Source organism: Aythya fuligula, chromosome Z, assembly GCF_009819795.1.
Source record: "Aythya fuligula isolate bAytFul2 chromosome Z, bAytFul2.pri, whole genome shotgun sequence".
NCBI classification, from domain to species: Eukaryota; Metazoa; Chordata; class Aves; order Anseriformes; family Anatidae; genus Aythya; species Aythya fuligula.
The window spans coordinates 17,974,589-17,992,734 of record NC_045593.1 but is presented as its reverse complement, the minus strand read 5'-3'; the positions used below and the strand labels follow the sequence as shown (position 1 = coordinate 17,992,734).

Here is an 18,146-nt window from a genome sequence, read left to right as displayed (position 1 = left end):
GAATTGTATGCTATCAAGCATATAATGAATATATAGCCATGAAGGTATGAGATTTTGCAGCTTATTAATCTAACAGATAACTATAAATGGCACACCTATGTGGAGCAAATATACCATTTATGAGACAATAAACATGTTCCAACTGCTGAGCTTCAGCAAGACTCTAAGACTGGCTTACAGGTGGTGTATGTTTTGACTTGCTTGTTTAATTTCAATCTGGAAAATGCAGTAGTATTAAATAGAAAAACATAGTTTTGCTCTGCTCCAGCAAACCCAACATTTTTCCCAGCATTACTGACCATAATCTATTGAACATCTTTGTAATTCCTCAATTAATGTTCCCTTCCCTAGCATACCATGGATTTTATAATACACAAGGGAATAATTCTTTAATTGTCTCCAGTTCCTGTGAAAAAAAGTGTTGTAAGAGAGAACAGGCAAATGAAAGATTGTTCTACTTTGGGACAAAACATTTCAGAGGGCAATTACTTACAGTTTCTTCTATTAATGAACACAGCCCCTTATTTGGAAAGCACAATCTGGCTTTCCCTATCAATTATTAAATTATTCTGTATGTTTAAAAAATAAAAATAAATGGAAAACCATGCAGCACACAGCAAGTACATGCTGGGATTTACACCACTGGTTTGTATAGGAAAGTAAAACCAAAACCATTTCTGATTTAAGTCTTATTTAAGGTAAAAGAAAATGCCTTAGGAAGGCATCTTTGAACAATACATTTATCATATGGAGAACTTGCTAAAGATTTCAAAATCAAACCAAAGTTGAATTAATTTTTCTACATTTTGTTTGGTCTATCACACTCACAAGGACTCAGACAGAAATTACTTTTAAAGCACTGCAAGTATCTTTCTTCTTTTTTTTTTTTTTTATACCTCTAAAACACTTCCATTCTTCTAGAGATAAAACTGATAATAAGATATGACATGGGATGATTTATTAGTTCACTGATACAGTCCCTTTGGAAATATAATAAGGTACAGGCCAAACACCTATAGCTGATTATGTCATATATCATTGTAGAAATAAAACATCTGAAAATTTCTGAGTGCCATTACAACAGAGCTTTAAAGTTGGAATTGAGCATGCTAATGCATTCTGCTCTCTCTTTTGATATTCTTCTACCACAGAAAGTTGTTCACATATAAACAATTAAAAAGCACACTCTCATATTAAGCAGACAAAAAACCTTCCTTTGCAGTTTCATTAAAATGTGCAATAGGGCAGACAGAAATATTTTCTTCCTTGTATTATTTTTTCTCATCTCATTCATCTTCCATTTCTACTTCTCTATGGTCACTTTCCCCATACATCTTTTATCCCCACCTCAGGATATGCAGCTTAACCATCAATATGACATTGTTTTTCAGAGAATGGGACAAAATGAAGGAAGTATTTCTGAAAAATATTATACTAAACTTTGGTTATTTGCATCTGAATCTTCTGGCTTTCACTTTATATGCCAAACAGGGGAAATGGAAGAATTTCTCTTCTTTCTTGCCACAACTCTAATGACCATTGTTCTTGGATTGGGTAAACAAGAGTGGAGAATAATTCTCCTAAGCCTCTAATCAAAACATGGTTTTGAACAAGTCACACCCAAACGGCTAAGGAGCTATTCTGTAATCACCTCATTCCTTTCCCATGCAAGAGGAAAACAATCTGACGTCAGTGAAAGTACACTGATTTCAATGCGCTCATAAATGATGAGAAAATTAAAATGGAAAAAAAATGGTTAAAACGGACAGAAAGTAAACAATTGTTCTTTTATTCTGTGTAGGAATGGGAGGGGGAAGAAACCTGCCTGCTCTGTTGTTTCTCCTCTTCCCGATAGCATGGGTGCAAGAAACAAAAACTTTTTACTACCTGTGGCTATTCCCGGGTTCTCAGGAAGGGAGATGGGAGGAAAGGAAAAGGCTGGAATACCCTTCCTGGGAGGTAGAGGAAGGGTAATAAGTCCCAAGAAAATTCCATTTAGATTTGCCCTCCATCTCCAGTTTTTAATTCTTTCTCTCCCTTTTCCAATTCTTATCTCCCTTTCAAATGTTTCTGCTCTTTAGCAACCACATGCCAAAGGTGATATTCTTGAGTGAATAAGTATATGTGTTAGAAGAAGAAGGGTAGTTATGCCAAACAAATTAAAGAACAAATTTTGTAGGTGGAGATGGCTGGCTGTTGGAGTGCAGGCAAGCAAGAGGACTTCTTGTGCAGGACAAGGCAGGAATCTAAAACCATGCGTAAGAGAGGTGTGGCAATATAAAAAAAAAATTGAGAATTTCTTTGGGAGGAGTACAGGTGAGGGTGCTGCGTAGTTGATTGCCCTGTGTACTATTCCTATGAAACACTTTGGGCATAAGGCAGTAATGATTTCCTTGCAGCCATTGCCCTGTACTACGAAGTTTGGCTTTAAATATTTTCTCAAGGTGCCATGTATGTTTGTGCCATGTACGTATCACCACCATAGGGACAAGGAAGATTTTTTCCCCTTTCTATTAAATTTAACAAGGTATTTTTCCCTCTTCCACACAATATCTGGAAAAGCAGGGTGTTTAAAATAAAAGGACGCAATTTTAAAGTTGACAAGCAATCAATTATATAAGCAATAATTTTACCAGCCAGTGTTCAGTACAGCCAACAGGAAAGTTAACCCTATCAATTTGGGAAATAATGGGGATACTCTCTGCAGACAGATATATCCCTTTACGGGACATACTCACTCTCTCCTTTGTGTAGGTAGTCTGAGGAGTTTTAGGCATGAGCTGAGAATTAGGAAATAACTTGCAGTAGGAAAAAACCTGTAGCATTGGCCTGCAGCCCACCAAATATTATACAGGATCCTAGAAAATCCTTGATTTTGGGAGGAGGGAGAAGTGAAAGGAAGTTTCTTTTGTTGTTAACATAGCTTTCTGTGTTAAAATGTATTCATGTGTATGTGTTTGCCCCTTCCCTGTGCTCTGCTCAAATTGCTGTTTACGTTCTCTCTTCAGTGGACTCTTAAACACGTTAGGTCCTTAGCTGGGGTAATCTGTTGTAGCTCCATTAATTCTGATGATTTATATCGCTAATTTATAGCAGCTGGGAATTTGGCCCTCTCCATTTATTATATAGCTTTTGCCATTAATAACATGCAGCTTAACAGCCACTCATTAATTATGATTTCAAATGTTTTAAAGCTATATGCTTAGTGCTCCAAGGTGCAAAATTTTGAACACTGCTCCAAAAGTCTTGTAATGAGACGCTCTCAACCATATATGTCTGCCTTAGAGGAGCAGAAATGTCCTTCGTGCACACAAGAAGTGTCTGTGGAAGGAAGGTGACAAAGGACAATGTTCAAACTGCCTCACTTAACATGCCTACCTTTTGTCTCTTGGTTAGAATCTCAGTCTCTCCAGGTTGCCAGAAGAGTGAGGGGAGGGAGAGGTGTCCTGACAGCACTACATGGCAGCAAAGACTGACTAAGTTATGATTGTCAGCTGCTTTGTTCTGGTACTCCACTTCCATTAGTTCTTATAATTGAAGGGCTCCATAGATGACGCTCTTATTCCATTTCTTAGACTTTTATTCTCTCCCCCCCCCCCCCCCCCCCCCCCACACACACACAAATTAAACAACAATAAAATGTTGTAAAAAAAAAATCACCTGTGTTTGCTGAGGACCTATATCCATGTTTTTCAGAAGACTATTTAGGAAGGCTGTGACGCTTTCCCATGGATAAATGCTGTTGGACCCATCAAGGACTATGACGATGTCCAACTGGGTTTTACACTCTGCAACACAAATGGCCACATAATAATTGATACAAACAAGGATCATATATATATTTGCAGTTCTAGTAACTTTTGTGATTAGTAATAAATGCATATCTCTCTATAGTGGGGCTGCACGTTTGATGCAGACTGTCATTCCACATCTTTTCCATGGTACTTTATGTGGTTTGGTATTCCCTCGATTAGCAAGGCACTTTCTTGTACGTAGAAATTTAAGAATGGCATCAGATCACATAACTGAAGTATTTACCAATGACCTCTGTCTTCTTTGATATCTACTCATTCCTCTTTCATTTTCCAAATGACCAGACGTTTACGATTTTTATACTACGAAATTGGATTTGTATTAGGTCTTAACATGCTGTCATTACTTAAAAAGAGTCTTTTGGCCTTAAGTAAAAAACATAAGCAACTATTTTTAGCAATTGTGTTTGGATGTCAAATAGCCCTGTAATGATTGTTTATACTGAGATAAACTCTAAAATTAGCAAGAATTTAGGTTATATACTGACAATGAAAACATTTACTTAACTTGGTAATGCTGGTAGCTAAGGAAAGCAGTTCATACTTTTTGGTATGCCTCTGTGTATACATTCATCTTGTTTGGCACCTTGTATTTTCAGACACACGAGAGAATTCCTGTGGTATGCATACCTTGCACAGATGGCGCAATAGCTTCCACAGTTTCAAAAGTGGAGCTGACGTTGGAGCAAACTCCAGTTGTGTAATGCAAACGCCCACACTTATAAGCATAGAGTGGTCCACATGCCTTAAAAAAATGAAAAAGGTTGAAATGTTTGGTGTGTTACCTAACGAAAATACAGAGTTCTTTTAAAATTGTCAAAAAGTCCTTTCTTACCAGAAAGCCGCCCTTTGGGTTAGTCACTAAAGTTGTTCCAAGAGTCATGTTTTCTTTTACTTCCATGACGTTAGGAACTGAAGTAGAAGCTACAAATAGATTGAAACGTTAAGTATTTGGGAATGTGAAAACAAAATGTTAAAGTATATATAAGCTAGCAGAGAGCTTCCAGCTTCTAAAATAAAACACAGACTGACACTGGTTCCATCAAATATTTTAGCACCCTTGATCCTCCTCCTTCAATTGCAATGAACAAGAAAAAATTCTGAGACTGGCTTTTATCCCAGCAAAATTTGTCTGGGTTGCTGTCTCAAATAGTTTCTTGAACTGGGAAAAAAGGTAAAAATAACAGTACAATGAAAGCAAGAGATTACTGTTCACACAGTTTTGTTAATTAGAAGACAAATACTCATTTTTTACTCTGTCCTGTTATAAATGAATTACAGCTGTTATGTTTGCTACTTTTTTGTTACATTATTGATATTCAGGTTTTCAAGGAAAGTGATTTAAGAAAAAACATGGTGACTGGTGTATTTAGTGGAATTCGTATTAACAGTCTCTTCCTGTCTATATTGAGTCTCTCTTGACAAAAGCAAAAGCAAAAAAAAAAAAAAAAAAGAATGTTAAACACCTTATTAAGGTGCTTCAGCTTTGCTCTGACTACTTAGGTGCTTGTTAAAAGCATTAGGAAGGCTCTTACTGGCTTCCAAGAGCTTTGGAAAAGGTAGCCCACAAATCTACACTCCTCAGCCTTTCTGCCAGGACTAGTAACCACAATCAATCAGTATCAGTCATAATAATGCTTTGATAACACAGCTAAATGCCTATTCTGGAGTATCAGTGTGTTTTCCAAAGACCAATGAGAGACAAAATAAAATTATTTTTGATGTTACAAATACAACCTCCTTCATGCTTAGTTCTGGAGTCCTAAGTCAATTTTCCGTACAAAACCAATCCTAACACATATTTATTAACTAAAAATCTCTTTAAGATTTGACCTCTACTTGAGGTCAATAGAGCTGCCACCCCCGCATGACAGCTCTATTTTCTTTCATACCTGGTAAATTCAGTTTTATGCAAGGCGACTGGTTGTCCTTTCCTACAGGGCATTTGTATACATCTCCTGTTCGTTTCTCAGGCTGGCCAACTAATGGAGAACCAATAAGTACCCTGCAAATGAAATGTTATCTGAAATTTCTTCTTTCAAGAAAGGCTTGAAAGTCAGCAAATAAAACTTAGATACAGAACACAGATACAGCTCGTTCTGCACAAACAGTAGAGGATAGAGAGCAAGAAAAGTATCTATTATGCTTTTTCAGACTCAATAAAAAGCAGCTATTCTGTCTCCCCTGTAATAAACAATATGGAAAGGAAATATATCTATGTACCAAATTATACAATAGACATTACAAAACATTACAAAAAAAATCCACTGAAAAATATAAGCAGCATTGGTTGGTGGATGAAATGTATTACAAGTAGTACAGAAAGACATATCTTTTTTATTTATATCACCTTGCTCTTTAATATATTTTAGAAAATAAAGTATTTTAAGTGCTAAGGAGGGAGAGGCTCACAGGCACGAAGTAGAATAATTCAGTTTTAAATAATGTGAGCCAGCATTTTAAGATACATTTTTATCCTTAGCAATTAAAAAAAGAACGAACGAACAAAAAAGGCATGTCCAGAAAATCTCTATTCTGATACAATATTTTGTAAGCATAACAAATTAACATTCACTCCTAAATCCATTTTCAGCAGAAAATGCTGTTAAGAGATAGACACTGTTTTTGTTTTCACATCCTTATTAGTGACACTAAACAACCCAGCATCACCCAGCAAGTAACTGACTCCATTAAATGTGCAAGGAAGAACTCAAATTAAATTAGAATTCACAGCACACACTGAAAATAGAAATCCTGTCATTAGAAGTAATAGTTCAGTAAGATTTGCTTGTGGACACTTAGATGATTGTGAAGAGTTATTGAGAAAACTATTTCTAGCTTTAATCATAAATTAATGAGTCCAGGCAGAAGACATTTGTATAGAATGACATATTAGGTAAGATGTAGCCTACAGATAAAAAGAGCCAGAAAGGAGAATTTAAATGCAGTACACCATCCAGTTTCTAAACAAACATACTGAAACAGCTCATTGTGATCCAGTATTTTTTTTTTTTTATTAATAATTTCTAAAGCAAAATAAAATGGTCCAAGTACGTACTGGATCTGATTGATCTTTCAAGCTACACTCTGTAAGGCATTCTGAACACCATGACTTAGAAGCATGCTCCACAACCTATTATATGCATCCTTGACTTCTGTTTAACCACAAAGAAGCTGAGTGTGCTTGACATTCCAGAGGAGGTGATCAGTACTTAGCAGGATTATGCCCACATGCTGTTCTTTACCCAGAAAAAAAGAAGATCCTCATGCACTGAGATAAGTGGTTTGAAAGACTACCCTGTCTGTTTGCCAAGACAATTTTTTGTTTTTATTTTTTTATTTTTGGGGACTCTCTTTATCTTTGAGAACAACTTTAGCCAGATTTACAAGACATCTGTTGCTGAAAATCTGTCTGTGTTATCAAGGTAGTGTTATAGCTCTTGACAAAACACCACAAAGATTTATATATTTAAAATACCATTATGTAGATTTCCTGCTCTGTATGTTATGCTGAAGGAAACTTGGAAACTTGAAAATTTAGCAGTGGCTCTGGAGTTTTATTTCAGAGATGTTCAGACATAGCATGCTGGTTTAAATTCCTGTCTTGCTTCAGCCACTGAAAGATAACATTTTTTGCACTTAACATTAACTTTTGCTTATAACATTTTTTGCACTTGAAAGGCTTCAGGGCATATACAGCAATATAGCTTACTATACAAAATCCAAGCTCCTAGAATGGATACCATTTCTGGAACGTCTAGGTTAGTTCAACAAAGGTCACTATCATCCTTTCATCACCCCCGTGCAGAAGTGTACATCCTGCAACCTGGACAGTCGAGAACTAGCATTTGCAAAAGCAGGTTCTGCTATTTCATTTTAGTGAACATTTCCTGTGTCTAATAGAGAACAGAGTGCTGCAGTGGTGGACAGACTCTCAGAATTGAGCAGGTCTGGTGCTGGTAGAGAGGATCCACTCAGGCACTGCACAGAGCAGTGTGACCTGGCTGCCAAGTGGCCACACGCCCTTTGTTCCAGACTGCTAGGAGTCATCTCTGGGGCTTATCATGAATGTCAAATTACTGGCGAAGTTCTTGGAAAACCAGAAAAATCAGCAAACAATAATACAGACCTCAGGTTTCCCAAGCCTTTTACCATTCAATTACTATTTCAGTCCACCAGCCAGAGATCCACCCATGATGTTCATTCTTATGCATAAGCTGCTTATCAAAAGACTGAGAGGCAATGATATTAGTAAGCACATCAAAATGCAATTAATAATTCAGTAGAAAAACAAAACAAAACAAAACAACAACAACAAAAAACAAGGAAATAGCAGGTTAAGAAGGTGGCTCCAAATCCCAAATACAAATATATGTCAACTGCAAGACACAATTAGACCTTCAAAACAGAAGAGGGAGAACAGTATTATTAAATACTATCTTTCCACCAGTCCCACCAAAAACTCAGTTCTGGCAACCAGTGACAGAAAATTTTAGAAAAAAAAAAAACGGTTATTAAAGCAGGAGCAATTTTGCTGGTGATATATTCATAGAAGGAAAAGATGAATCGCGACTAAACATGACTATCATGATTATTCTTTTTTGTGAAACAGAAAAAAGATGGCTCAGGCATACAAAAAGCTGTCTTAGCTCCAGCAAACAGTTAATTTACCCACTTTGTGAACTCATTTATTTCTTTGAGGAAACTGATGTAGATCAAAATTTGAATCTTTGTCTCCCAGTGTTTGGAGATTTCTTTAGGACTGTTCATCAATTTAAGAAATACAAATAAGCCTGACAGAAAACTGACCCTTAGTTATGGCGTATACTTAGAAAAAACAGTATAGAACCTGAGTCACTGAATATATGGTAATTTGCAGCTTAGACAAGAAAAGCAGCTTACCATTTTCCTTCCTCGTTTTCATACTGTTGAACTGTGTACCCAAACATGTCTTCCAGAGGCCCACTGAAGGTCACTGAATTTTTCACATCAACATTGGAAGAGACAACGAGATGAAAGAGAGCTTTAAAAGAAAACAAAATAATAACAGCAAAAAAAAAACATGTAGCAACATGCATGAAAACACAAACTTTTCAGAAATCAAAGTTTAGTTACAACTTACTGAGGGTTTAAGACAGTAACCAAGTCAAAATTGTTGAATTACTGGTCAACATCACTACTTATACATTAAATAAGGCTTTTTATCTTTTCTTTATTCTTCATTTCAAGCAGCGATCTCTTCCATTCTTGTCCTGTTGAAGTCACTTTCAAAAACAACCACTGACTTACATCTGCAGAGCTGTCTATTTAATACAGAACCAAAACTTCGATGAATTTGTAGAACATCAGAACTAGTTAAAAACAATTATATACACCTTAATTTTCATTTCAAAGAAACCTTTCATGATCATTTACTGACATTTAACAGTTACATAAAAGTATCCAAATCCATAGTACTTGCTGCACGTCAAAGCATTCAAATGATGTCTAGGCAGTCACTAAAATACTTCTGTGTTATTCACCATTGAGATGACATTCTCATAGCTGGTTACTATAATTAAGCTCCCAAATGGTCAGTGCTAATCTGTCCCTCTCAGCATCACATTTCCTGCTTAATTCAGTAAAATCATCACAAAAAGACTATCACAAAAAGACTATTTATTGCTGAGTAGGTATTTCCGGTTTCACTGGACAGCAGAAAAAGGAAAAGTTTTTCTGGTGTTATTTCAGTTTTTCTTCCGCCAGTCAGAGTCAGGAAATAAAAAGAAGTGGACACGTTAAAATGGAGTTTACTTTTACTCTTCAGCAAAAATTGATTACAAGCAATGAGAAAAAATTCATGGCTGATGGTCTAAGGGGAAAGCATTTCCCAGAAAAGTATGCATTCTTGTGCAATTTTGCAACTACCACAACTACTAATGCAACGACATGCATGCTTTGTCTTAACTATTGATATTTACTTTTAAATAATGCTACTACATCTCTTCATATGCAATAGAGGTTTGTCTCTTTCTTTTCTCTTTGGGTCATCAAAGAATAATCAAAGTCAACAAAATTACAAAATAAAAAAAAAATCTGTAAAATTATCATTGGCTCAAATCTTGAACTTAATTTTCAGAGTAAACATAATAGCTATTATTATTAATATTTTTATTACTATTTTTATTATTTTTATATGAATATCATACATGTGGTATTCAGGCCATCATTTAGACTCCCAATTTACCTCTTAGTCAATTAAACTGTTCTGACGAGTTTGTCTGCTAGTGTCTAAGTAGTTTAGCCAAAGAAAGGTAGTTGCGAAGTCCACCCATATCAACTCACCTCTTCAAGACCTCTAGAAGTCTGTTCACTTTAGCCCCTGAATGAGGTGGGCATAACATCCTTCTAGAAGTCTCTTACCCCTTGCTTACAACAGAAAACATAATTTGATTTTAAAGGGCACAGATTCCAGTTCATCTCTTCAAATTTACTTTCTTCTAAGGCTATTGAAGGTTATGTATGCAGTCTGTGCTCTGTACAACTCCATCACACATCACAGAACCATGTAATCATTAGGGTTGGAAAAGACCTCCAAGATCATCTGGTTCCCCTGCCATTCCCATTCCCCTGCCACCAGTATCACCCATTAAACCATGTCCCTAAGTGTGTACAACCCTTCCTTGAAGACCCTCAGGGATGGTGACTCCACCACCTCCCAGGGCAACCTGTTCTAACGACTGGCTACTCCTTCTGAGAAGCAATGTCTCCTAATTTCCTACCTAAACCTCCCCTGGTGCAACTTGAGGTCGTTCCCTCTTGTACTATCACTAGTTATCTGCATCCTTTCAGGATGTTGTAGAGAGCAATAAGATCAATAACAACCCCAGTTCCCTCAGCTGCTCCCCATAGGACTTGTGTTCTAGACCCTTCACCAGCTTCATAGCCCTGCCATATCAATGATACCCTTCACATCATTCCATCCTCTGCTGAAAGAGGAGTTTCTTCACAGTACAGTATTGGCAACTGTTGTGAATTTTACAGTGTGTTCATGGTACTAAATGGGCTTGAAAATTTCTGACTATTACACAACACACTCAATCCCCATAGTTTTAAAGAGTACACTTCTAATCCTCATTATAACAGAAAGTTTGAAAATGTGGAATGTTAAAACACGCAAACTAGAAGACAAATAGAAAATGCCAGCTATTTGCTACTATCACCCAAAAGCCTTCTGATTCTGAGTGAGGTTAATTTAGAACCAGCAATAATAATGGTTCTTAAAAGACAGAGCTAGAAGAATTAAAACAAGCTAGGACTGGTCAAAAATAAAAAGGAGTTGACTCTCCACAATGCAGAGAATAGAGATGGAGACTGTCAACAACGGGTATTTTGGATGCTAAATATCATGTATTCAGTGGATAACTGAGTAAGCTAATGGAGGTAGTTAGCTACTGCAGGTTACAAACCATACAGAAAGCACATTGAATTCAGGAAGTCCCCTTTGCTGGAAATATTCTGAAGATGGAAGGATACACAGGAGGAATAACATATATGCTTTCTCATCTATCTTTTGTCTCTGGGTATCATCTTACATTTACTCCTGACAACATGACACTGGACCAAATACTTTATTTGATCCAGTATAGTTATCCTTTTCCTCTCAACTTCCCATTCAATTCTAGCTTGAAATCAGATGCTTTGAAGTTTGATTTTTGTATGCAAATAGTGTGGCTTATTTTCATATGCAGATGTATTACATGACTTCCTGTGGCTTGTATGTGTATCATAAGCTAATGATTTTGAATAAAAGTAAGGGTTGTACTAGGCAATGGAAGATTAACTTATAAATACTTAATAAAGGTATCTTATTACATTTCCAACAGATTGCTTAAAATGAAATCTTACTTTTTCATGTAAAGATTTATTGAAATCTGCAGACGGTAAATGGAAAAGTGGAGTTTACATTGACCCATGTTACACTATCAGGTAACAATAACTCCACTTTTATGACTTTCATGATTTTTTTCACTTTTCAGTACGTTTTATACAAACCAGGAGTTCACACTATTGAAAAAAAAAAAAAAAAAAAAAAGATTATTGTGACTGAAAATGATACTTTATATCAGTAATAATTTCTAGCTTGTATTCTTCCAGACTTCTGATTTCTGTCTAAGTTGTAAACATTCTCTTCAGGTTCTAGCAAACTGGTGTGGATAGTACTATAAGTATAAAGACTAGTGGCAGAAATAGTGAAAAAAACTAAAAGCTACAGAGAAGTTGGAGAGAATTCTTGAAGGGTATAGGGAACAAGTAGAAAAAAAATATCTTTTGAGGCATGTAGTATTTGACTATATACTTAATCACAGTTATTGTAGGTAAATTAAACTAAGATTTTGAACCATTCCATGCTGTGCTAACAGAATGACTAAAAAGACAGATCAAAGTACTGATCAGAAATACAGACTATAAATGTTTATCAGAAGATAAAACTTAAGTTCCAGCTTTTAGGTTCTCATTTTACAACAAAGGAACCACTGTAGAAAACTGGGATAATGACTCTCTCACTGCTGTCGTTAACTGCGTAAGAAAACTAGCTGGTGCACATAGTATTTGTATCTGGGCACAGTTCGTACCTGTGCATGAGAAGTTAATACTCAGTCACCAAGACAGCAAGACAAATATTATTGTAATAGATAATTGCAAGCCTCGAGTAGTAGCTCATACTTGTACAGTAGCCACTGATATATTTTTTCCCTTCTGTTTTATTTAACTTGAGTTTTTAACCAAACTTTACCAGAACAACCGGGCAGATGACATTAAACTATGCAAAAAATGCTTAAAATATATTTCCCCAGGACTTGTCTGAGTGCCTATTGCCTGGTCACTCTAATCTTTGCGAACAGAGAACTGAAGAGGGCCCCCATGTTTTTGTAGAATGTCAACATAACCAGAGCTGCAGCATGTCTAACTAGCACCTGGCTCTTGACTGATGAAAAAAAAGATAAATTACCTGCAATAGATGACATAATGGAGACTGACTTAACCATGAGAAGAGAGTACATTCAGTTAGGATATTTTGTCTGTGTATGGTCTATAGCAAATAACAATTGCATCCTCTATAAACAGTGGCTATTCTTGGAAAGGACAGATTCATGTGTTACATTTAACATTACACATTGGCTGCACCCTAATTTTCCCCACCAGCTTGCGGTCAGAGACACTTAGTCAAATACTTCCTGCTGTAGCATTTCAGAAGTCTTTATTAGTTCTTCTGTATTTTGCAAAAAGAGAAAGAAACAAAGCAGGTCTAAGTGCAGTTAGGAAAGAAAAAGTAGAAATGTCTTGCAAAAATATGCACAACTGGAAAACACTGGGAAAGTCTGAAGAAAGAATGTTTTCAGGAGAAGAATTCCAGACTGCATCCATCCTGGATAATTAAGGAATTTAAGATTAAAATAAAATTAAAATATTGTATTGACTTCTCATATTTAGGAACATCTTGCAAAGAAAACGACAAAGTGCTGTATTGTCTTGCAGTGTTACTGTAATGGTATTTTAAAGATCTGCAAACAACACAGGAGTGCAATACAGATTACACTGAAAGCTAAGTGACATTAGGAAGGATGTCCTAGCTTATAAAGCAATACCTAACTGCTCTGTTAGAGTATTTTATGCTAATGTTGCAAAAATCCTCTCTCTATTGTACTTTAATAAAACATGAAGAAAGAAGCTTATATGGAAGTATCCAGGATATCGGTTACTCACTGAGGGATCAGGACTGGGAGTACTGGCTTGACCTCCCATGACACCTTCATATGAACACAGCAGCATATGGTATCATGCTTTGCACTTAGAAAAACCTTTCACTTGAGAAAATTGATACCACCGAGTGCTGACACATGCAAGTTTGTGCTGCTGCTCTCAGCCAGCTGGAATCAATCTGTCGAATCTGTGTGTGATTCTGTGTGAAAGAACACTGGATCTTTTAGCTGCATCAACACAACACTGTGTACTCGGGTTTGGGGCTAGTCTGCATCTGGCTAGTAGAAAGAGAATATTAAACACGCATCTGCTTGCAAAGATGTACCCATAAAATACTATTTGTAAAATGGCTCAAGCATAAAGAAGTAGATTCTTTGCTGGTAATTTAGAGGGGAGAATCTTCACATTTTATTTTTACCTCACTTGTGATAATGTCACTGCAGCATTATACACATCTTATGAAAAAGACATTTAGTCACAGACATTTCAAGTAGGAGAAAATATGGCTGCATGGTACAATTGCCATCTGTGAGTTTGGAGGCTACAGTGCTTTGGCCTTAATGTAGAAGGCCATGAAGGCCTTCATAGGAGTTTGTGATGCATTCATTTCTGGCTGACTAACTACCACTGTATTTCACATAAAGCTGCATATTAAAAAAAAAAAAAAAAAAAAAAAAGGAGCAGGAAAAAGGATTAACTTTTGGAACTTTTTCAGTAGAGCTTAAACCAAGCCTTTCATTTTTCAGGGCTACAAAAGAACCTTTGTATAATTTTGCCTCTAGCTTTTTTTCTTTCTTTTTTTTTTTTCTTTAATCTTTAACCTTTGAAAAAGCAAAAGACTGATTTTCTGGAATAAGCCCATATAATAAAAAAAAGACATCATTAAAAGTAGATAAGTATCCAAAAAAGTAAAAGAAATATGTATTTAAAAGTGGTTCCAGATTCAGTAGCCACATGCTTTTCAAAGCCAATTAAACGCTTTGTACAGCTCCATAAATAAAGCTTCCTTTGCCAGTTTTTGTACTGAAAAATTTGTACTGGAAAATGGCTTTATAATGCAGTGTCAAGCCTGAAAATATACTGAATCAAAGCTTTGTAATGTGATCCCAAATGAGTAACACAATGCAACATGCAAAACTCCCGTAAATGCAATAGCAGAGATCAAGCATATGTCCCCTACTCAGCAGTCATCAGAATAAAACCATACTGTTCAAAGTCTGCAACCTTTGAAATCATGCCTCTCTTTAGAATGATTCTTAGCACTTTGCAGTTTCTCACAGAAGGGAGAAAAAGACTTAGAAATATTTGACCACATACAAAAAAACATTGTGAGGTCAGCCGCTAGACTTGTACAGATGTACAGAGGCTTAGAAAATTTAGTGGTTAGATAAAAGCCAAACACTTCCTAGAAAATGTTTGAGTTCATCTCCAGTGATCTCCATCCTATCTTTTGGGTGTAGTTCTTCTATCAATACTTAACTACATTTAAGTCCTACAGCCGTTAGCTTAGAGTTCCCTCTAGCCCCATTCTCCTTTCCTATCAAGGACCATTTCCTCCAGAACACTCCACTATAACTTCTGCTTCCCAATATCTAACTTGATATAGCAACTCTAAGGACCTCCTATCTCTGGACCCCTTCTTAGGTAGAATATATTTATAGTCATTTGTTATTAAATCAAGTTTCATAAAAATGCATGGTTAAAATGACCATGTATATTACTTCCCAGAAGGAAGACCAGAAACTTAAAATGGAGCAATCTGGGGCAAAATAAATAAATAAATAAATAAAATAACTGAACAAACAAGAATTCATTAACCTAAAGAAAAACATGTTATTCACAACTCTCTCTAAAACTGCTCACAGACCTGTAAGTTTTCTTCCACAAAAAAAAAAAATAAATCTCCAGTTTGATGAGTTGAATATATTTCAATTGGTTTTCTATGAGCTTTCTAACTGCTCAGTTATGCTGGATCTCAGTTTTGCCAGCTGATGTCCTGGAAGCTCTCCTCTGTGTAGCCTTGTCTCAATTAGCATTGCAAGTCAAGTACAGCTATTGTTGGGGGAAACACATGCCAAAATACTTAGTAAACCCCAAAGCCTAAGTGTTTTTTATCTGACTTCACACGGTTAAATGGTCTGCTTTTCCTACGCCAAACTGCATACTTTAAGTATTTCCAGTTAATTTTGTTTCTATTATGCTACATGAAAAGCCCCAGTAGATTCAATAAGAATCATACATTTTCTTTTATACAAATATGAAGCTATTTGACTACCCAAAGCCTCGTTACTGTTATCATGCTAAATAATTTCTAAATATTTCTAAGTATTCTTTTCAGGTTTCTTAAGACTAACTTCCCTAACGCATGCTTGGTGGGGGAGCAAACCCCAATTTTCTTCTACTCAAACAAGGCACTCCCATACCTTTTCGAGCTTATGTAATCACAAAGATCACTTTACATCAAGGAATAGCTTCTTCAACATTATGCTTACGATTAAATCCAAAGACGTGAGTGGAATTTGCAACAGGTAGCACAATTGCTTAAAAAAAAATAGTGTGATCATCGTTACATATGAAAACTCCAGTATGGTTAATAATCAGTTTTTATGCATCTTTGAATCAGCGAAGTACTTTACAATATCAGAGTCAAAGCTCATGTAGGAGCTCACAGAATCACAAAATTGCTTGGGTTGGTAGGGACCTTAGACTATAGAAATGTACCAAGAAATTTTGAGAAAGAGATGGTAGTGTGATACCTGTTCAACAGTAAGCATCATGCCTATTCTCCACTCAAAGGAGGTTTATTTTGATGAGTTATTTGCAACACGTTCAACACCTTTCATAATCGCAGTGTATTAGAGCACAATCAAGAAAACAGAAAGCATCAAGTACTAGTTGCTGGCCAAACATGTGAGTTGGAGTAAATTACTACCTGTCGGTGTTCAAATGTGAACATCAAATGCCATTATATCTAAGTTTCTTTTGAATCCATGCTTTGTAACTGTACTTTCTCTTTCCAAGTAACAAAATATCTTTAAGAATGAAGTGAAAATGCCATGTCAAAAAATACTTGAGAAAACTAAAAAACAATGCAGTCAAGTTAATGTACTTTTGAAGGTGGATATATTGCCACTAGGGTGCTTTTTATACATTAAAAATACTGTTCTCTTTTGAGAGAACATGAACCACTGCACACATAAAAAAAATACTGTCAGCCTAGGTCACGAAACTTAAAATTGCCCATCTATAAAATTGGCCAGTAGGTACAGAAATAATCACAATTCCTTTTGAACAGTCTGGAAAATGTGATAATCACAGAAATGTAAAAAAAAAAAAAAAAAAAAAAAAAAAAAGCATAGTTGAAAACTCATGTTATTATCCCTCCACCAGGACAAAATATAGTTTTATTTTTGTCTTCCTGATCTGTTATCATTATTCATGATTTTTTTTCCCCCAATTGTTTTCAAAGACTGTCAGGTAAATTTTCTCAAAAGTCAGCAGTCTTAAGGCTAGTATCAGAATGAAAATGCTTCAGTGGCACTAACAGCTTTCTGAAAAGCAACAGCTTTCAATTTTTCCATTTCTTTACTATACAATGGCTACAAACTCCTTTCTTTCATCACCTTATGCTAAGCATAATCATTGGCTCTCTGTCAGCTGAATCGCTCAAAGCTTCAGGAAGAGAAGAAACCCTCCAAAAGAAAATGCGAATATCTTGATGTGATCGTCTCACACATGGCTAACCAAAGTACTACAGAACGTAAATTCAAACCAGTTCTTATACAGTGCAGCAAAAACACAGAGACAATGTACACACTAAAATTGATTAGCTCGTATTTGTTATCTATAAAATGTATCAATATCAATTCAGCTGTGATCCAAGAAACTGTAGTAAGTGCAGTGAAATGGAAAAGATGGAAGCTCACAAATCTCTCTTTCCAGTCCAATATACCTCTGTTAAGCAGTAATTTTGGAGAAAAACAAAAACAAACCAAATAAAAATATGAACAAGGAAAAATTCCTAAGCTGAGCAGGGACATACATACTTTGGAGTTAAATTTCAGCTCTGTATATTAAAAGAAAACAACAACAACAACTTGTAAACTATAGTTGAGTTGTCTCAAGAACTCCTCTCCCAATATTTCTGATAATACAGCATCTATGATAATTTTGACTAGAATACTCAAGAACACTCATTTTCTTCATCTAAGGCATCTTCTAGTACAGTAAGAGGGAAGCACTACATTGCTCCAATTTTTTATTTCATGACTGCATTAAAAAAAAAGAATTCCATGTTTCCCTGTTTAAAATATTTACTTCCTAATTTTAACAGGGATTTGAAAACTCCAGAACTTAAAAGACTTTCTTAGCACCTTCCTTAACATTATTTTATTCTTAGTCCTCCTTTATTTATCAAACTTCTTGTATCAAGTTCAGCTCACAATGAGTTGCAACAAAATGTAAACCAAACAAATGGATTTTTATGAAACTGAAGTCCCTTTAAAATGCAGCGGGAGAATCTATGACAGCCTAATACAGAAAGCACTTCTATAAAGTAAAGTATCCTAGTAAAGGTTTTTTTTTCTGTTT

At 35.8% G+C, this 18,146-nt stretch overlaps 1 protein-coding gene across 1 annotated transcript in view; it reads right to left on the bottom strand.

The window, feature by feature from the left end:
* ITGA1 (integrin subunit alpha 1) overlaps positions 1–18,146 on the bottom strand; it is a 78,191-nt gene that overhangs the window by 41,037 nt on the left and 19,008 nt on the right. Inside the window, exons 2-6 of the mRNA XM_032206115.1 lie at positions 8,715–8,835; positions 5,705–5,817; positions 4,648–4,736; positions 4,443–4,557; positions 3,661–3,788 (exon numbers count right to left, since the gene is read on the bottom strand). Coding sequence (XP_032062006.1) covers positions 3,661–3,788; positions 4,443–4,557; positions 4,648–4,736; positions 5,705–5,817; positions 8,715–8,835 — 566 coding nt within the window. The remainder of the gene's footprint in view (positions 1–3,660; positions 3,789–4,442; positions 4,558–4,647; positions 4,737–5,704; positions 5,818–8,714; positions 8,836–18,146) is intronic.